Source organism: Triticum aestivum, chromosome 2B (assembly GCF_018294505.1).
Source record: "Triticum aestivum cultivar Chinese Spring chromosome 2B, IWGSC CS RefSeq v2.1, whole genome shotgun sequence".
Taxonomy (NCBI): Eukaryota; Viridiplantae; Streptophyta; class Magnoliopsida; order Poales; family Poaceae; genus Triticum; species Triticum aestivum.
In genome coordinates, this window is record NC_057798.1 from 304,610,600 (window position 1) to 304,630,275 (window position 19,676).

The 19,676-nt window shown below is 47.0% G+C and overlaps 1 protein-coding gene across 1 annotated transcript in view; it reads right to left on the reverse strand.

Moving 5' to 3' along the window:
• LOC123044799 (uncharacterized) overlaps positions 1–4,375 on the reverse strand; it is an 11,170-nt gene extending 6,795 nt beyond the window's left edge. The window contains exon 1 of the mRNA XM_044467678.1: positions 3,884–4,375. Within this exon, the coding sequence (XP_044323613.1) occupies positions 3,884–4,117 (234 nt within the window). The 5' untranslated portion in view covers positions 4,118–4,375. The remainder of the gene's footprint in view (positions 1–3,883) is intronic.
• Positions 4,376–19,676: the final 15,301 nt, after the last annotated feature.

The following is a 19,676-nucleotide window of genomic DNA, read 5'->3' on the forward strand; positions in this document are numbered from 1 at the left end:
TTCGTAACATAAACTTGCCAAGGTGGAGGGGGAAAAATTGCCATGATCTAGGGAGAAAAGTGCCATGTAGTATGGGCAGTAAGGTGAATTTGCCGTGGGACATGAAGTTCACTATCCATTTTTGCCATTATAAAAAAAAATTGCCATTGTCCCAAACAAATTTGCCATGGCAACTACTTGTACGGATACTGCCCATGGCAACTACTACATAAAAAAAATCCATGGCAACTACTCGTGAAAATTCTGCCCATGGCAACTATTACATAAATTTGCCATGGCAACTAATGCAGAATGTTCCCATGGCAACTACTACAGAAATTTGCCGTCACAACTACTCGTAGCAATTATGCCCATGGCAACTACTCCCAGAATGTTGCCACACAATTACTATGGCGGTCGAAATTCTCGCAACTACTATGGCATGCGGAGCTCTTGAAACTCCGGCAAACTCGATCTTAAAGTTTACCATGACAAACTCAATCTTGGGTTATCCATAGCAAAGACGTCTTAAAAAAGAGTTGCCTTGATCCCTAACCTAAGAGGACATACAACCTATGACAACGTGATTTCTCCTTAGAAAATCATGGCAATTTTGCCATGACAAGAAAGTTGGGACATGGCAAAAATGTTGAAAACGTGGCAAAATCAACAATATTAACAATTTATTGGTCTCTTAAAAAGACATGGCAAAATTGCCATGGATAATCAATCAACACATCGCAACAATTTCCCTACGTTTCCAACCAAATCAATGAGCTTGCAAATTCGAACCGTTTCATTCTACGCATGAATCATCAACACAGCTAGGTAATTCGTCGGAAAAACACTGTTGTAATTGGTCACTGTTTAGATCGAGGGACGAACCCGCTGGCAACAGGGGGAGGAGGGCATAGCGTGCGTCGGTGGAGGCCGTGGAGCAACTCGTCGACAGTGGCCACCGCCTCTCCTGTCTCGGACAGCGCCGGGGGATGGCGCCCCTCTCCCTGAAGTCCGCCACCGCCCTGCGGAGGAGTTCCTGACCCGGACAGCGCCGGCGGCTGGATACCCCACACAAATGAGCTATGGCAGCGGCTGCTGTGATGAGGAGGTGCGGCCACCACCTCTCCACCTCGTGCGCCGACGCTCCTGTCCCGAACAACGCCGGAGTACGGCGCCCCTCTCTCTCAAGCCCGCCATCGCCCCGCGAAGGAGCTCCTGACCCGGATGGCGCCGCCGGCAGGATACCCGCACGAAGGAGCCATGGCGGCGGCTGCTGGGAGGAGAAGGTGCGGCCACTACCTCTCCACTTCAAGCGCCGCCGATGACGTCGTCGAGGTCGAGGAGGAGGCGCCATCAGGGTAGTGCGCACGGGGGCATGGAGCTTGCGCGGCAGCAGGGTAGCGCGGCGTGGCTCCCTAGAGCTCCCCGGCGACGGGAAGAGCGGCGTGACGCCTGGAGCTCCGCCATATAGGGAGTCGCGATATGGTTGGCGGCGTGGATCGAGCTCCCTGAGGTGCTGACACCGCCGAGTTCCTCCTCTTGATGCCGCGGCCCTGCCCAGCTCCACACCGCCTCTCTCGTCTCTCCGCCACGGCCCCCCAGCCTCCGCCTTGCAAACCACCATCACCTCGCCATGGAATCGCTGGGAGACACAGGATTTGAGAGAGGAGATAGAAATGGGGAGGGAGGAAGACAAGAGAGGAAGCGAGATGGATAAGGTTGGGGTCGCTCGGGTCGTGCGGTGTAACGCGATTTTGGAACGCACGATAGCAACGAATGACGTGGCACTGGCTTTGTTTCAAACTTCGTGCTATTTGATCCAATGGTGATTAGGGCGGACCAATTGTCTTCGTGCCACACGTGTGGGCGCTGTCATTTAGGTAAGCTAGAGCTTTAGGTACTACTTCAAGAAATATAGTCCAGTAGGACCATGGAGGTGTGTCCCGGTAGAGTGAAAAAATATCCTCTGCCTTATGCCCTATGTGTTAGTTATTTATACATACGAGGGATCTCTGATTCAGACCCTAGATTGCATAGATGTTGTTAGTATGATTCAGTAGGAAAGTCTGCAGTCATTTGAAAAGCTACTCTTGATAACCATGTAGTATCTCATCATACTCTTCCTTCAAAGGGATAAATAGTGCCTTTCACAGTATATTCTCCTGGATAGTTCTGTCCTATTTCTAACATTGGAATATGGTAGATTGACCTCTGAATCAAATTAAGGTTTCTAGACACTTTCGCATTGTTACGCCATCATCCATCTGTATGCTAAATATTCCGAGTGAAACCATTCAGTAATTGTTTTTATATATGTTGCCATGTTGCTACAAGTTAGTAATTTGATGAAATCACGCCACTGTTCCATTAGTTACTACCTAAGAGATTGTTGCTTTCTTTATTTTCTACCATCTGAACCTGACTAAGAGAAACAGTTATTTTCGAAGTTGGCCCTTTGCTGGAGTTTGATAGCATGTTACATTAATCATTTACAATATTTGACTCATGGAGAGAATATGATCCTGTTATTCACCTGAATATCATTCCTACCAGCTGATTTTAGGACATATTCAATCATCATGGCTGATTTCCTTTCCCCTTAGCAGTTGCTTAAACAGAACAACTGAACAAGACTGACTTCATTTGATGCATTATATACATATATACATACCTCTAAAACCAAGCATGTTGAAACATTTTAAATATACACAAGAAAATGCATTGTGGGCATTGCGGCGTCTAGCTCAGAAAGTGTCATGGCGGCAACTTTTGCCGAAGATAAACCAACAATTTAGTAGTCAAGGAACCATCCTTTGTCCTTATGAATGGAAGAAAAAGATCATCTAATCGGTAAAACCAAATAGAGAGGATTCATCAATTATATAAGAAACTACATAGCTGCCTACAAGCAAGGCGAGGCGTGCCGCCATGCATGGCCAGTAAGACCTTATTTATGAACTGTATACGTGCCAACTACAAGCATGGCTGGCAATAGTAACCACGTCAATTAAGCCATAACCGAACCTGATCTAAGGACATGTATCAATGTTACATTCCGCTATCAATTGAGATCCTTGAACAGACTATAATAAAACAACCTCACAATCATGCAAAAATACAACGACAGAACTAAATTAAGCATCTAATATATCCCTCCAGGACAAAGATAATACTAGCAAGTGGGTACAGGGAATAAACAGTATGGCATCTTGATTACCAAACATATCAGGATCCAATAGTCTTATGAGATTGTCCCTACCCGTCCACCATTTAGAGGAGGCACCTACACCCCTAGAGCATCAAGCTGACACCACATATTGGGTTACTATAAATGAGCGAACATAATAAGGCATTGGCTTTTTTTTCGTATTAGCAGAACAATTTTCCAATATTGTTCATTCAACAGTGACATTCCGATTTGATCCAACCATCATTTAAACTGGTTTCCAGATGAAATCCATTAAATATCCATAATCCATACAACAAAAAAACAAATCGACCAGCTAAAACACAAACAACTACAGCGTTCATTTATGTAATGGTCAACATAAATTAGAAAATTATATATGCATAAAACGGTACTTCCTCGGTTCCAAATAATAGCCTCACAAAACGTCTTATAATTTGGGACGGAGGTAGTACATAGTGTTACTACTAACACATAGTTCAGGGATAAGCAGGAAAATAAGAAATAACAACAAGAAATCGATAATTAGTAGGAAGCACAGAGTAGATAGAATAGGCAAAAAATTGCAGCATAGATCCCGTTAAATGAAAAGACTCAACAGAAACAGCATGAGCAAAACACGAGACAGAAAGAAAGATCTAGCATCCGTGACGAATTAGGTGGGAGAAAACGCGTTGCAAGGAAGCCTCCAAAGGAGAGGACACGGAGAGGGCGCACCTTCTTGATGACGAGTGGGCCCAGGAAAACGACGGCGGCCGCGGCCGCGCCTGCGAGGAAGATCCCGAGTACGGCGACCTTCGCCCACCACCGGATCGCGCGGCATCGCAGCAACCTTGGGCACTCCCCTTCCTCCTTTACGGCCTCCTTGATCGCGTCCACATCCTCCGGGATCCTCATGTACTCGCCGCGTCCGCATCCGGCACCGCCACTGGCGGCCCCCGACATTCCCATGGGTCGGACGCGATCAAGCGAGCATGCCCAAGGGGACACCCCCCGGATTTATTGGGTGCCGAATTGGTCCGCGCAAAGCCAAATCTGGCTCGAGCTGGGCGGATTTCCGGGGTGCTATGTGCGATTGAGGAGCGCTAGGGTTTGGTTTCAGGGAGGGGGAGGAATTTGTGAGGAGTGGGAGCGAGGCAACGGCATTGGGGCGGACTCGGTTCTGGTGGGCACTGGAGGCAGGGGAAACCGCAATATTTTTATTTATTTTTTAGAACTGGGTGCGTGGAAGCTTGCTATCCATGTGCCAGAGCCATGAGTTGGTTGCGAGATCTTATGGGTTTCACTTCTAGCCTACCCCAACTTGTCTGGGACTAAAGGATTTGTTGTTGTTTTTGTTGTTGTTTTGGAACTAGAAATCGGAATAATTGTGTGGGTATTTTTTGACTCACCCACTGTATGCGTGTGAATGTGTCCAGCACATCCGCGAACAAGGCCGCTTCTCATTTTTTTCGCCACTATAACCAGACCTGACATTTCATCATCTATTTTTTTAAGATGAGGCACTTGCCTAGTCTTGCTTTTTTCGACGCTGTAACGAGACATGAAATCTCATCACCTATTCTTTTCAGAGACGAGGCACTTGTCTGCGGAAAGTCAATCTTACTCCCAGGTGCATTTACACCCGGGACCATTTTGTTTTCTCCAAATGTCAAAAAAATTGAGACAAAGTCTGGCCTTAAACTGAGGCCCTTACAAAGTCTTACACACAGTCGTGAAGGGCCAAAAGCTTAGATGTACGACTACAATAAACTCTGCCGAAAGAAAAGACGAATACAAGCAGTAAGGCTGATAAACAGCGATGCAGAGCTGCTCCCAGGGCATGACAAAGAGATGATAGTCGCCCAAAAGGGGACCCCAGGGGCGGCGCCTAGCCGGTGGTCTCCTACCCCGATCATCGAAGTTCAGTGCACTTTACCCGCACCTTTAGGATGAGCAGCTCCACCCTTATTTTGTCATTTGGTCTCGACAGTAGTTTTAGCTGCAAGAAAGATACCAATTTGTAAAGCAAGTCGAGAGGTTGATGGAACATTGAATCACATGGTATGCATAATATGTTGTGAATATGCGCCCACCCGAGAACAAATCGACGTGATTGAAGTGTGGAACATGACACAGTGACAAACGATAATTTGAGAGGAAAAAACACTGGCCTAAACAAAGGAAAACAGTCGCAAAAGATCCCCGAGGAGGACCCTGACGTCGGCCATGACGTACTCAGGGGGCTGATCCCCGGAGCAGACGAGACATGCATTGGCCAGAGAAGCTGGCTTTGCAGCGCACTCCACCGACCAAACATTAAATGCTTGACCGGTCTACCAGGAATAGCTTGGCACAGGGCTACGTCTAGGGTCATCATCACGACGACCCGAGGGGCATAAGACAAGACGGAACACAGGCGCGGCGTAAAGCATGAGAAGGGCAATGCAGCGCGTCACGTCGGGGAAGGCACTCGAGCACCTGGCATGATGCAGCGTCAGCTCATCTACTGTCGTGCGTTAGGAGCAGGTGGACTAGTTGAACCGACTATAATTTCGTATATTCTTTGGTATTGATTACGGACCAAGTGTGGTGCCCCCAGGCCTATATAAGGGAAGGATCGTGGTCAAAACGAGGACAAGCAAAAATAGGCTCACACACTGCATCACACCCACCCTCAAGCATAGTTAGAGGAAGTAGGAGAAAGGAGAGAGATAGGAGTGATCGGGCACTTTAGTTAGTATCCCGACCAACACTGGTCTCACCCTGACCACCGCTTTTATAACACTCAAGCGCTTGTACTCCACCGATTCTATCAAATATCAACATGATGTAGGGTTTTACGCCAAAATGGCGGCCTAAACCTATATAAAATCCCTCGTGTCCATGTTTTTCCTGTCTGCCTTGGAGAGTTGATTGACTAGGCGTTTTAGCCCTTGGCCGAAATCACAAATAAAGGGTATCTTTGATCCCTGGAGTCTGGAGAACGCACTCCGACATCTGGCGCGCCGGGTAGGGGGCTAAGACTGAGTCAAGAGATCGGTGGGGAAGACAAGTTGGATCATAGACCAAGGCAGTCCGGGTGAGCTCCCGCAAATTATTGTTGCAAGAAGAATAGGAGAAGGGGAGGAACTGTCGAAACCTCAGTATCCGACAAGTTTTCGACGACGGTCTCCACCGACCGGGATTATGGGGGCCGCAACCGCGTTGCTCTACATAGCAGAGATCTTGCATAACCCGCCAGTGCCAATGGACATGCGGTCTCCCCTGAGCGTCTAGCTTCAGGAGATTAGTGACCTCACCAACAACACCCCAGATCTGAGGTCAGGCGAAAAAAAGGATCATTTTGGTATCAACCCACCCCACTCCATCGAGGAAATAAGCTCAGAGGCGGGGGCAGACGATGAACGCCGACAAACCCTCAAACAAGGGACCGTAGATACTTGCCAAGGTCATAAAAAGCGACGCCGAAGATGCATCAGCATCAGACAAGAAGAAGATGAGTGTCTACCTGGCCTACTCCAACGATGCGGCTTGAGCGTCGCCATCGCCACCGGAAGAACCTCATGTATAGTCCAAATCATTTTTTTCAAATGAAAGCAGATCCAGAAGACCGGCGAGAGGAGGACTAGGAGAACCAGGAGGCGAAGCCACCTTCCGAACCAGGAGCAGTCTGCTACATACTAACGGGAGGAAGATCCGATCAACGAATTAGGTATAATAACATACCCCAACAAGAGCAATCCGCTACAAACTAACAGGAAGGTTTTTATCACCTCATTTTTGGTGAGTGGTTTTCCCTGGTGAGGGATTCCACTCCGCTACCAAAACCCTAACACGAGGGCGCTCCAGACGAGGGTCCATCATTGCCACCCCAAGGCAACGGGCGCTGCTAACCAGGAGCAATCTGCTGCAAAGTGAAGGCGGGCCCTGCCAACTACATATTCAAGCTCTCCTTAACCAGGAGCAGTCTGCCACAAATTAACGGGGAGGCTCTTGCAGACCAACATGTAGGCCCCTTCCGACCAGGAGCAGCCCGCTTCATAATGATGGAAGGGCCTTGTTCTCTGAAACCTAAATAGGAGGGCGGGCGCACGGACCCCTCTTTTCCCCGACCATCGTGTGTGCATGCAAAAAGTCAAGTTGGGGGCATCAGGAACCGACCAACATATGTGCTTGTCCGCATCCCCGGGTAGTTCTACTATGCGTGGATGGAGGAAACCTCGTCAGTATCAACAAACCCATGGGTGAGAGGATGGGCATACGATTCTTTTCTTTCCCTGACCATGGGAGTAGTGGAGGGCTGGTCGAGAAAGAGAGGGAAAAAAGATCAAGAACGACGATGAACTTGGTCAGAGTGAAAAAACGAACCAATGGCTGACCTATAGACCCCATCCAGCAGAAGACACCAAGCACAAAAATTCTCATGAGTATCCCGACCATGGGCGGATTCATGATTATAAGACGAAGAATACACGAGGTCATGCACGTAACAATCACATATAGAGTTCATATATTTACATAAAGACCGTACCAAAAGAAAAGCGATGTTAAAAGGAGGGCTATATCATACAGTGAAGACCTGATAAGGTACTGATCTACCAACCCTTGCATCATCCTAGCTTGAGTACAGTGGAAGGGTCGGGACCAGGAACAAGTTTGTCTGTGCCCAGGATCCTCGGGCTAGCATCCTTGACATTGCCCCACCTCGCCACCATAAGTGGGTCCAAGGACTCCGCCGCCGGCCATTGCACCCATCTCAGAATGTGCGTGGAAGTTAGGGGGCGGAGGTGTGTGCCCGTGTCCTCTGCCTCTTCCGGTATAGCCTCGGTGGAAGTTAGGGGGCGGAGGTTTAAGCCAAAAGATGGAGTTCGGTGTCCGCCTCCGCTGGAAGAAGGCTAGTTCCCGGTGAAGAATTTGGCCGAGGGCAGGGTCTTCCTACACCACCTTCTTGGTCTGCTCCAATTCCAAAGAAACCGCCTCCCAATCGGCAAAAGGTCGACCTAGGAACGTAGCTCTCCTCGTCTGGATCGTCCAGCGCTGATACGTCTCCAACGTATCTATAATTTTTGATGTATTCATGCCATGTTTATAATATTTCTACATGATTTTGGTATGATTTGAGTAGAACTAACCCGGACTGACGCTGTTTTCAGCAGAACTACCATGGTGTTGTTTTTGTGCAGAAATAAAAGTTCTTGGAATGCGCTGAAAATCAATGGAGATTTTTTCTGGAAAATATAAAATATACTGGAACAAAAAGTTATCGGAGAGGAGTCCCGTGGGTCCTCCTAACTTGTTCTCAATGCCAAACCCTCCTATAAATCCAGAATCCCCCGAAACATAACCTAGATCGGGAGTTCCGCTGCCGCAAGCCTCTATAGCCATCAAAAACCTCTTGGGCGCCCGTTCTGGCACCCTGCCGGAGGGGGAATCCATCACTGGTAGCCATCTTCATCATCCTGGTGCTCTCTATGACGAGGGGGGAGTAGTTCACCCTCGGGGCTGAGGGTATGTACCAGTAGCTAGGTGTTTGACCTCTCTCTCTCTCTCTCTCTCTCTCTCTCTCTCTCTCTCGTGTTCTTGATTCGGCACGATCTTGATGTACCGCGAGCTTTGCTACTATAGTTGGATCTTATGATGTTTCTCCCCCTCTACTCTCTTGTAATGAATTGAGTTTTCCCTTTGAAGTTGTCTTATCAGATTGAGTCTTTAAGGATTTGAGAACACTTGATGTATGTCTTGCATGTGCTTATCTGTGGTGACAATGGGATATTCACGTGATCTACTTGATGTATGTTTTGGTGATCAACTTGCGGGTTCAGTGACCTTGTGAACTTATGCATAGGGGTTGGCACATGTTTTCGTATTGACTCTCCGATAGAAACTTTGGGGAACTCTTTGAAGTTCTTTGTGTTGGTTGAATAGATGAATATGAGATTGTGTGATGCATATCGTATAATCATACCCGCAGATACTTGTGGTGACATTGGAGTATCTAGGTGACATTAGGGTTTTGGTTGATTTGTGTCTTAAGGTGTTATTTTACTACGAACTCTAGGGCTGTTTGTGACACTTATAGGAATAGCCCAATGGATTGATCGGTAAGAATAACTTTGAGGTGGTTTCATACCCTAAAATAATCTCTTCGTTTGTTCTCCACTATTAGTGACTTTGGAGTGACTCTTTGTTGCATTTTGAGGGATAGTTATATGAACCAATTATGTTATTATTGTTGGGAGAACTTGCACTAGTGAAAGTATGAACCCTAGGCCTTGTTTCCTAGCATTGCAATACTGTTTGTGCTCACTTTTATCATTAGTTACCTTGCTGTTTTTATATTTTCAGATTACAAAAACCTATATCTAGCATCCATATTGCACTTGTATCACCATCTCTTCGCCGAACTAGTGCACCTATACAATTTACCATTGTATTGGGTGTGTTGGGGACACAAGAGACTCTTTGCTATTTGGTTGCAGGGTTGTTTGAGGGAGACCATCTTCAGCCTACGCCTCCCACGGATTGATAAACCTTAGGTCATCCACTTGAGGGAAATTTGCTACTGTCCTACAAACCTCTGCACTTGAAGGCCCAACAACGTCTACAAGAAGAAGGTTGCGTAGTAGACATCAAGCTCTTTTTTGGCGCCGTTGCTGGGGCTAGGTAAGAGGCACTAACACCCCGTCAACTAAGCTCTTTTCTGGCGCCGTTGCTGGGGAGGTTAGTGCTTGAAGGTATATCTTTAGAACTTGCAATTGAATCTTTTTGTTTCTTGTTTTATCACTAGTTTAGTTTATAAAAGAAAACTACAAAAAAATGGAATTGAGGTTGCCTCATATGCTTCATCTTTTTAATATCTTTCATGAAAATGATGGAAAGGAAAATTGTGCTCAAGTGTTAGAAGAAGAATGCATTAAAATGTTTGGTACTAAATCTTTGAATGATGAGCATGCTTGCAATGTTGTTAGTATGAATTCTTTGAATATCCATGATGCTTATGATATGCAAAGCCACGAGCTTGGGGAAGCTATGTTTGATGAAGATGATATTTTTTGTCCCCCAAGTTTTGATGAGCAAATTTATTATGATGATAGCATGCCTCCTATCTATGATGTTTATATTGATGAAAGTGGGTTTGGAAGAGTGTCAACTTCAGGTAGTAATGATCCCACTATTTTGGAGGGTCTTGAATCTTATTGTGACAATTATGAAAGTATATTTGGAGAGGTCATGACTTTATTTAGTGATGAATCCACTATTTCGGAAGAGGTTCCAATTGATTATGAGAACAAAGTTGCTATCTATGATGATTATTGTGATGACATGTATGCTATAAAGAAGAATGATAACCATGAAACTTGTCATCTTGATTTTAATTTTCAATTGGATTATGCCTCACATGATAGTTATTTTGTTGAGTTTGGTCCACTACTATTCATGAGAAGAAATTTGCTTATGTGGAGAGTAATACAATTTCTATGCTTGTGGCTCATGAAAATAGTGCTTTATGTGATAGTTATATTGTTGAATTCATTCATGATGCTACTGAAAATTATTATGAGGGAGGAATATATGCTTGTAGGAGTTGCAATAATATGAAGTTTCCTGTCTATATGTTGAAAATCTTGAAGTTGTGCCTGTTTTGCTTTCCTATGCTAGTTGATTCTTGTTCTCATAAGTTGTTTGCTCACAAAATCCCTATGCATAGGAAGTGGGTTAAACTTAAATGTGCTAGTCATATTCTTCATGATGCTCTCTTTGTGTTTCAATTCTTATCTTTTATGTGAGCATCATTAAAATCATCACGCCTAGCTTAAAAAGGCATTAAAGAAAAGCGCTTGTTGGGAGACAATCAAATATTTACTTTTTTTAGATAAAAGCATACGCCCGACTTTATAAATAAAGCCACCAGGCAGAGTAGCACAACCAGCACCAACCAAACACAGTAGCAGAATAGCAAAAGGATAGGTTCGCGTACATGGCAACCCAACCAGTCATGGCACGCAGGCCAGCCCTAAACAGATAAGATAGAAAGAGACAGGATTTAAGTCGCCTCCCGATGCGAGCACACCAAGGAGGAAGTTGTGATCTGAATCTTGGACAGCATAGCGTCGAAGGCCTCGTGGTCTGCTTCCTTAATCAATGATCTCCACTACTGCAGGAATACACTAGTTTTAAATAAGCAACCAACATGATTAGCTGGGAAGATATGTTCAATGGTAAACTTGTATCTAGTGGTCCACAACGACTAACAAATTGCTGCAAACCCAACCCAGAAGATCCTTTTAGGAGCCCCAGATAAGCCGCTGGCCAGCCTCCTCACATTAACAAAAGATGAAGGATTCCAATTCACTTGCAGCCAATAGCGAATGCAGCACCACACAAACTTAGCCAAAGAGCATTGAAAGAAGATATGATCAGTATTTTCAATAGCCCCACATAAGGCACATCTATCCGAACCCGGGCCATTCCTTTTCCTGATTTGATCCGCAGCGGGAAACTTCCCACGAAAAGCTTGCCACATGAAAATTTTGATCTTAGGGGGGATGCGGGCACTCCAAATGCATTTGAACTTGGACGCGGGGGAGCCAGAAATGAATTTAGTGTAAGCAGACTTAATCGAAAATCGACCTGAAGAAGAATAAGGCCAGACCACCGAGTCCTCTTCCTCTAAGAGCAAAGGGAAGCAGGCAATAAGGCGATGTCGGTCTTCCAACTCTTCAGGAGATAGCGTTCTACGGAGGTCAAGATCCCGATTATTTAGCAAGAGCTCGAAGATAGAGATCTTCGGGTTAGAACAGTAAGAATATAAGGTAGGGAACGACACCGCATGGGTGGCTTCCCCGAACCACCAGTCTAGCCAAAAACGAGTAGATTTGCCATTCCTAACGATAAATTTAACCAAGGATTGAAAATCCGGCCGAACTTTAACAAGTTGGTGCCAAAACAGGGAACCACCAGAGGACGAAGCCAACATGGGACTCGACGAAGGGAAGTACTTAGCCAGAATGGTGAGCCAAAGGGGAGGGCTCCACAGAAGACATGATTTTCCACCACCACTTTAAAATGAGGCACTTGTTCATGACAGTCGTGTTAATGATACCCAACCCACCCATGTTTTTGGGTCTGCAAATGTATTTCCATTTCACCATCCTGTATTTGCGCTTATTATCCACTGAATTCCAGTAAAAGGCACCCCGGTGCTTATCACAACCAGCGTGAATCCCTCCCGAAAGGAGGTAGAAACCCATCAGGAACATGGGGAGGGAGGACAAGCATGTGTTGGTTAGGGCAACCTTGCCCGCTTGGGTGTTGTAGCAACCTCTCCACAGCAAAACCTGATTGCCTACCTTAGTAACAGCCGAAGCAAAATATTTAGCCAACAACTTGTGGGGAGAGATCAGAAGGCCGAGATATTTGAAAGGAAAGGAGCCTAGCGAGCAGTTAAGAAGCTGAGCAACTCTTTGGGCCTCAGCCTCCAAGACCCCAGTAACAATGACTTCACTTTTGGCAAAGTTAATCTTGAGACCAGAGAGAGCTTCAAAGCAAAGAAGAAGGAACTTCAGGTGGGCAATGCTAGCCTCATTCAATTCAACCATAATGATAGTATCATCCGCATATTGTAAATGAGAGATGCCATTTGGGACAAGGTGGGAGCTGACAGGAGTAATGTGGCCCGCTGCCGTAGCCCGAGTCAGAATATGAGAGAGGGAATCAGCCACGAAGTTGAAGAGGAGGGGGGGAGTCGGGTCACCCTGCCTCAAGCCTGTCGTTGGTGAAGAATTGACTAATGTTCTCGTTGACCAAGACTGCAGTGTGGCCACCCGTGACCAACTGCATAAGTCGGTGAACCACTGCCCTATCGAAGCCCTTGGCTAGCATCACTTGTCGGAGGAAAATCCAACTGACCGAGTCGTAAGCTTTTCAAAGTCATCCACACATGCGTCAAAAATGCCAATTTGAGCAGAAAGTCGCACCTTGTCACGCCTTGACTCGGCAGCGTGGTTCTTCGCCCAACCACGGAGAAATTTCTGGATGTAATACGAGCATTGGTGCTAGTCGTCCATCGGGCCAAAGGAGCGGCGAGTAGAGGAAAGGAAGTAAGAAATTTTATGCGAAATCATATCAACAAAACCATCAACCAGGAGCCAGGTGGCATCAAATTGAAACCGCGGAGAGGAGACGGAGCAAATCCCATCATCAAGAATTAGGGGCGCATGGTCAGACCCCACCATGGGCAGAGCCCGAAGAGCGGCCCGAGGGAGCAAGGAGTCCCATATGGGACAAATGAACACGCGATCAAGAACAAATCTAATAGGAGCCGTTTGATGATTCGTCCAAGTGAAGCGGGCACCCACTGTGTCAGGACCCCGACTCGATGTCACATCGATCTAGCCGGTAACACTTCATATCACTTTGCGGCCTCACGCACGGTGTTCCCACGGGTGTCGCCTTACCTTTGCCCGGGACCGTTTGCGCCTTTTGGCTCACGTATATGATAGTGTCGCTAGCATCCATATGATAAAGAGCCCGGGCTGACATGACTAGTCGTAAACCCAAAGTGGCACAGACTTACAGGGACATGCATCCATGACCCAGCTTCGAACGTGTCGGTCATCAGCAAGTGGGTCCGGGCTGTAGCACTGGGCTAGCAGGACTCCGGTAAACCGGGCTGTAGCGGGCTAACAGGACTCCGGTACTCAAAGCGTGACATTTCCCCAAAGGGACAGACACAGGAACGAAGAAGGACACATGCCGGCCAGCCTAAGTGTTCCAGAGCAGTAGCAAGCTACCATGGCTCAGCGGTAACACCAGGAGACATTTCCCGGTAAGAGAGGCTACTAAAGATAAACAACTAGATAGTCAGATCCCACACATACCAAGCATTTCAATCATACACACAATATGCTCGATATGTGCAAATACAACGAAGCATCACAACATGACTCTACGACACAAGTACTTTATTTAAGGCTCAGGGAGCCATACATATCATACACAAAGGTACGGGTCTTACGACCCAACATACAAGTCATACAGTCATACAAGCCAGCAGCGGAAGTAACTTGTCTGAGTACAGACAACTAGTAAAATAAAAGAGGCTTGGAAAGCCTAGCTATACTACGTGGTCCTTCACAAGCTCAGGGTCACCACCTGGGTCTTTAGCCTACTCGTTGATGTCAACGTCTACATAGAACCCATCAGAAGGGCTTGCAACGTCTTCTGTAAAAATGTAGATTATAGCAACATGAGTACAAAGGTACTCAGCAAGACTTACATCAGATCCTACATACATGCATAGTATCAAGAAGGGTTGGTGGAGTTATTGCAGCAAGCCAGCTTTGACTCTTGGCTAGGCTATCCTACGATACTCCAACTTGAAATGGTTTTGCGCACACGAGTCCACTATTCACCACTTCAATACACTACCGAGGATCCACCTCCGTCTTCCTACGGAAGAGCCATCCTCGGCACTCACACTTATCTCGAGGCTTTTAGTAGTTTCCATTTACTTGTCTATGAACTGTATAGGCAACCAAGTAGTCCTTTACCGCGGACGCGGCTATTCGAATAGATCATGTTAACCCTGCAGGGGTGTACTTCTTCATACATGTTTCCACCACTTAGCGTCTGCACACGACATGTGCTCGGCAGACTTCAAGCGAAAGCCGATGTGGGTGTAGACCACGACCTACCTAAACACTTAAGCCTCTAGTCCAGGTTTATCGCCTATTCAGGTTCCATCCGCAGGGAGTCCGGCCGAGGTTTCCCATACGGCCCCGAACGATGTGAACAGGGTTCCCGAGATACCTAACGGGTATTCGGTACACCGTGCCACGTACCTACCGCATCACAGCCCACCCCTACGGTCAGCGCTGTCCACGGCCTCCAGTAGGCTACAAACACCAGAAACTACTTGCAACTCCTGGACAGAGAGCTAGGGTGAATAAGAAGTCGAGCGGGGTCATATTTCAGGGCCCAATGTATGGTAGTAGCTGATTCTTAAATCACACATACAGATCTCAGTGCTTAAGGTCGGCTTCAATGAAACAACCCACCATGTACTCCTACATGGCCTCTCATCGATACCTTTACCAATCGTGTTCACCACACCACTCTCATTACCGACATAATCATTTCACTCTAGCCCATCACCCAGATGAACCAGACCTGACACGACTCTAAGCATAGCAGGCATAGCAAGGTAGGAACAACACATACATATGGCTCAATCAACTCCTACACATGCTAGTGGGTTTCATCTAGTTACTGTGGCAATGACAGGTCATGCAGAGGAAATGGGTTCAACTACCGTAGCACACAGCAGTTTGAAACGCGTTGTCTTAATGCAGTAAAAGAGAGCAGGAGCGAGAACATGGGATTGTATCGATATGATCAATGGTTGGTTGCTTGCCTGATGGTTCGATGCACGGATACGGTTCTTCGTTAGGGTAATCACGGTACTCCTCGGGGACAGAACCTGTCGCAAAGGACATCGATACACAAGCATCACCAAACAATGTGCAACAATATGATGCATGCATGAAACATGGCAATATGAGTGTGTTGGGCTAATGCAACTAAGCCAGAAGGGTTTGAACAAATTTGAATCAAAGATTCAAATTCCAAATTCAAATATGGCCTTTTAAAGTGCCTTTTCTTGTTCTGCTTAAAACATCAATTTAACTTGTTTGATCATGCATGAAAATAGTACAGATGGATAGATTGGATTTTTCTGATCATTTTTCATATATAATTTGTCCAATTTGGAGTTACAGAATAAAAGTTATGAATTTTTGAAGTTTAAATAATATTCTGGAATTTCCTGATTTAATTTAAATCCAGAAATTCAATTACTGCGTCAGCCTGACGTCAGTGTGACGTCAGCAGGTCAATGGAACAGGTCTGGGTCAAACCTGACAGTGGGTCCCGCATGTCAGGGTGATTATTTTAATTAAAACTTAATTAAAACTAATCCTGTTTAATTAACAGGGCTGGGCCCCACCTGTCATTGACTCAGGGGAGTCAACCAGGGCCCACCCGTGGTCAAAGTCAATGTCGGCTGCCGGCGTTTAGTCGCCGGCGAGCCCGACGCGGCGGCGGAAGTGGTTTTGGTCATTTCGGCCACCAAACGGACCGCGGAGACCACCGGAGTGGAGCTGAGGGCAACCCGCAGCTCTTGGCGGAGCCCGTTGGGGTCGGGGTGGCCGGAGTCGACGGCGGCGAGCTCGGCTGCGGCCGCCGGGGTTCGGTCGTGCACGGGAACGGTGCTGGAGCTCGAAGTCGAGCAAAACGAGGCGCTAGGGATGCTCTACGGGGTTTTGCGAACTCGTTGGACTCGCCGGGGTGACCAAATGGTCACCGGAGCTGCGTCGACGGCGAGCTCGACGACGGCGGAGGTTCGGCCGTGGTGGGGAGGAGGCTACGGTGAGGGAACGAGGGGAAGGAGAGGGGGAAACGGTGGCGTAGCTCACCGCGGTTGCAGTGGGCGTCGAAGCGGGCTCGGGGACGCGCTGGAGACGGCGAATTCGACGGCGACGGTGGTCGGAGCCCGAAGAGGGGAACGGCGACGTGGCGGCGATGCAGGGCTTCCGGGGAGCTGTGGAGCGGTGGGGAGGAAGAGGGAGTCGAGGCGGAGCTCCTGAGCTGGTCGAGGGAGCGAGGGGTGGTCGGAGACAGCGGCTAAGGCGAACGGCGGCGACGGTGGTGTTCGGCCGGGCGAGAGAGAGAGCGAGGGAGAGGAGGGGAGAGCCGGGGGAGAGTGAGAGAGAGCAGGGGGGAGGCGTGGCGTCGTCCAGGGACACCGAGGCGAGGAGGGGAGGGCAGGCAGGCAGGGAGAGAGGTGGCGTGGCGCGGTGGCCGTGCGCGCGCGCCGGCCACACTCCCCTCCCTCTGTCGGGACGAAGACGACAGAGGAGGGAGGTGGGCTGGGCCGGCTGCTGGCTGGGCCGGCCAGCTGGCTGGGCTGCACAGGGAGGAGCCCAGGTAAGCTTCTCCCTTTTAGTTTTTTTCTGTTTTCTAATTTCTGACATTTGTTTTGATTTAAATAATATATTAAATCATTTATTTAACTTATGCCAATTTTTGCAGGAGCTATTTATATTATTCCAGAGCTCTTTTATAATTGGCATAATATTTGGGCATATATTAATATATATAATTAATATATTTCCAATGCAAATATTTATGCATTAATTCCAAATGCCCAAAATAAATGTCCATGAGCCACTAAAAATATTGGTTTGATTTTTATCTCTGTCCAATATTTTCAGAGAGCAACATGAGCATTTTCTTGGACCCTTTTGGAGAAATTTTTATTTGGGTCATTTTCAAAATGATTCTGAGGGTTTCACAGATCCCCATTTCAAGTTTCTGATGAAGAGTAAACATGATGCAACACTCTAATGCATGACTAGCTAGGGTGTGACAACTCACCCCCACTCAAAAGAATCTCGTCCCGAGATTTGGGTTCCTCCGGGAAGAAGGCGGGATACTCGAGTCGAAGACGATCCTCCCTTTCCCAAGTTGCTTCATCCTCGGAATGGTGCGACCATTGAACCTTGAGAAACTTGATATTATGACGTCGCGTGGTATGTTCGGCTTGATCGAGGATACGAATGGGGTACTCTCGATATGTAAGATCATCTTGGAGATCAAGCGTTTCGTGGTCCACTTCACGGATAGGATCCGAGAAGCAACGCCTGAGTTGAGAAACATGGAAGACATCGTGAACTCTGGAGAGGTGCGGAGGTAGTTCCAACTGGTAGGCAACTTCTCCTCGTTTGGCAAGAATGCGAAAAGGTCCAATGTAACGAGGAGCCAATTTGCCTTTGATACCGAAACGATGGGTTCCCTTCAGAGGGGTGACCCGAAGATAAGCCTTCTCGTCAACCTCGAAAGTCATAGCCTTATGTTTTCGGTCATATTGACTCTTTTGACGGGATTGGGCTGTTTTCAACTTTTCACGAACGATACGAACTTGTTCTTCTGCTTCCTGAATTATGTCCGGGCCAAAGAATTGTCTTTCCCCGGTCTCTGACCAGTTAAGGGGTGTTCGACATCGTCGTCCATAGAGAACTTCAAAAGGGGCTTTACCCAAGCTAGATTGATAGCTGTTGTTGTAAGCGAATTCGGCAAATGGAAGGCACTTCTCCCAGTCCATTCCGAACGAGATAACAGAGGCTCGAAGCATGTCTTCTAGAATTTGGTTGACGCGTTCCACTTGACCACTTGACTGAGGGTGGAAAGCGGTGCTAAAGGAGAGACGGGTTCCCATAGCATTTTGGAAACTTTCCCAAAATCGAGAGGTGAAAAGACTTCCTCGATCCGAGTTAATTTCCAAAGGAACACCATGGAGGGACACTATTCGGGAGATGTATAAGTCTGCCAGCTGACTAGCGGTTATACTCTCACGAACAGGTAAGAAATGGGCTACTTTGGAAAGACGATCGACCACGACGAAAATAGCATTATTCCCTCTTTTGGTCCTGGGAAAACCGGTAATGAAATCCATACCAATTTTATCCCATTTCCATTCAGGAATAGCTAATGGTTGAAGGGTGCCAGCAGGCCGTTGATGCTCTGCTTTTACACGGCGACAGACGTCGCAATTTGCAATATACTGAGCAATTTCTCTCTTCATCCTAGTCCACCAGAACCTCTGGCGTAGGTCCTGATACATTTTAGTACTACCGGGATGAATAGTGAGAGGAGATTCATGAGCCTCCTTAAGGATCAACTGCCGTAGATGCTGGTTCTTGGGAACCACTAGACGGTTCTCAAAGTACACAACACCATGATCATTTGTGGAGAAACAACTAGCACCTCCGCTAGCAATGTTCTCTTTGATTTTAGATATTCCCTTATCTCGCTTTTGGGCAGCGATGATTTGATCCGTAAGAGTAGGTTTTGCTACCAAGGTGGAAAGAAAACCTTGAGGTACAATGTGAAGGTTAAGCTTCCGAAATTCATCATGGAGAAGCGGTTGACTTTGTTGTAACATCAGGTTGTTACAATAAGATTTACGACTTAGCGCATCAGCCATGGCGTTGGCTTTCCCTGGGGTATAGGTTATTCCTAAGTCGAAGTCTATGATCAACTCAACCCAACGTCTTTGCCTGAGATTCAGATCCGGTTGGGTGAAGATGTACTTCAGGCTTTGGTGATCAGTGAATATCTTGCAACGATTACCGAGGAGGTAATGTCGCCAGGTCTTAAGTGCATAGACTACGGCTGCAAGTTCTAGATCATGAGTAGGATAATTCTCCTCATGTGGGTGCAATTGCCGTGAAGCGTAAGCAATTACGTGTCGATCTTGCATAAGAATGCAACCTAGTCCTTGTCGCGAGGCGTCGCAGTAGATAACAAAGTCTTTGGAGAAGTCTGGCGGTACTAGTACGGGAGCAGAGGTCAGGCGTCTTTTCAGTTCCTGAAAGCTGTGCTCACATTGTGGAGTCCATTCGAACTTCTTATCTTTCTTGAGGAGTTCGGTTAGAGGTTTAGCAACCTTGGAGAAGTTCTCGACAAA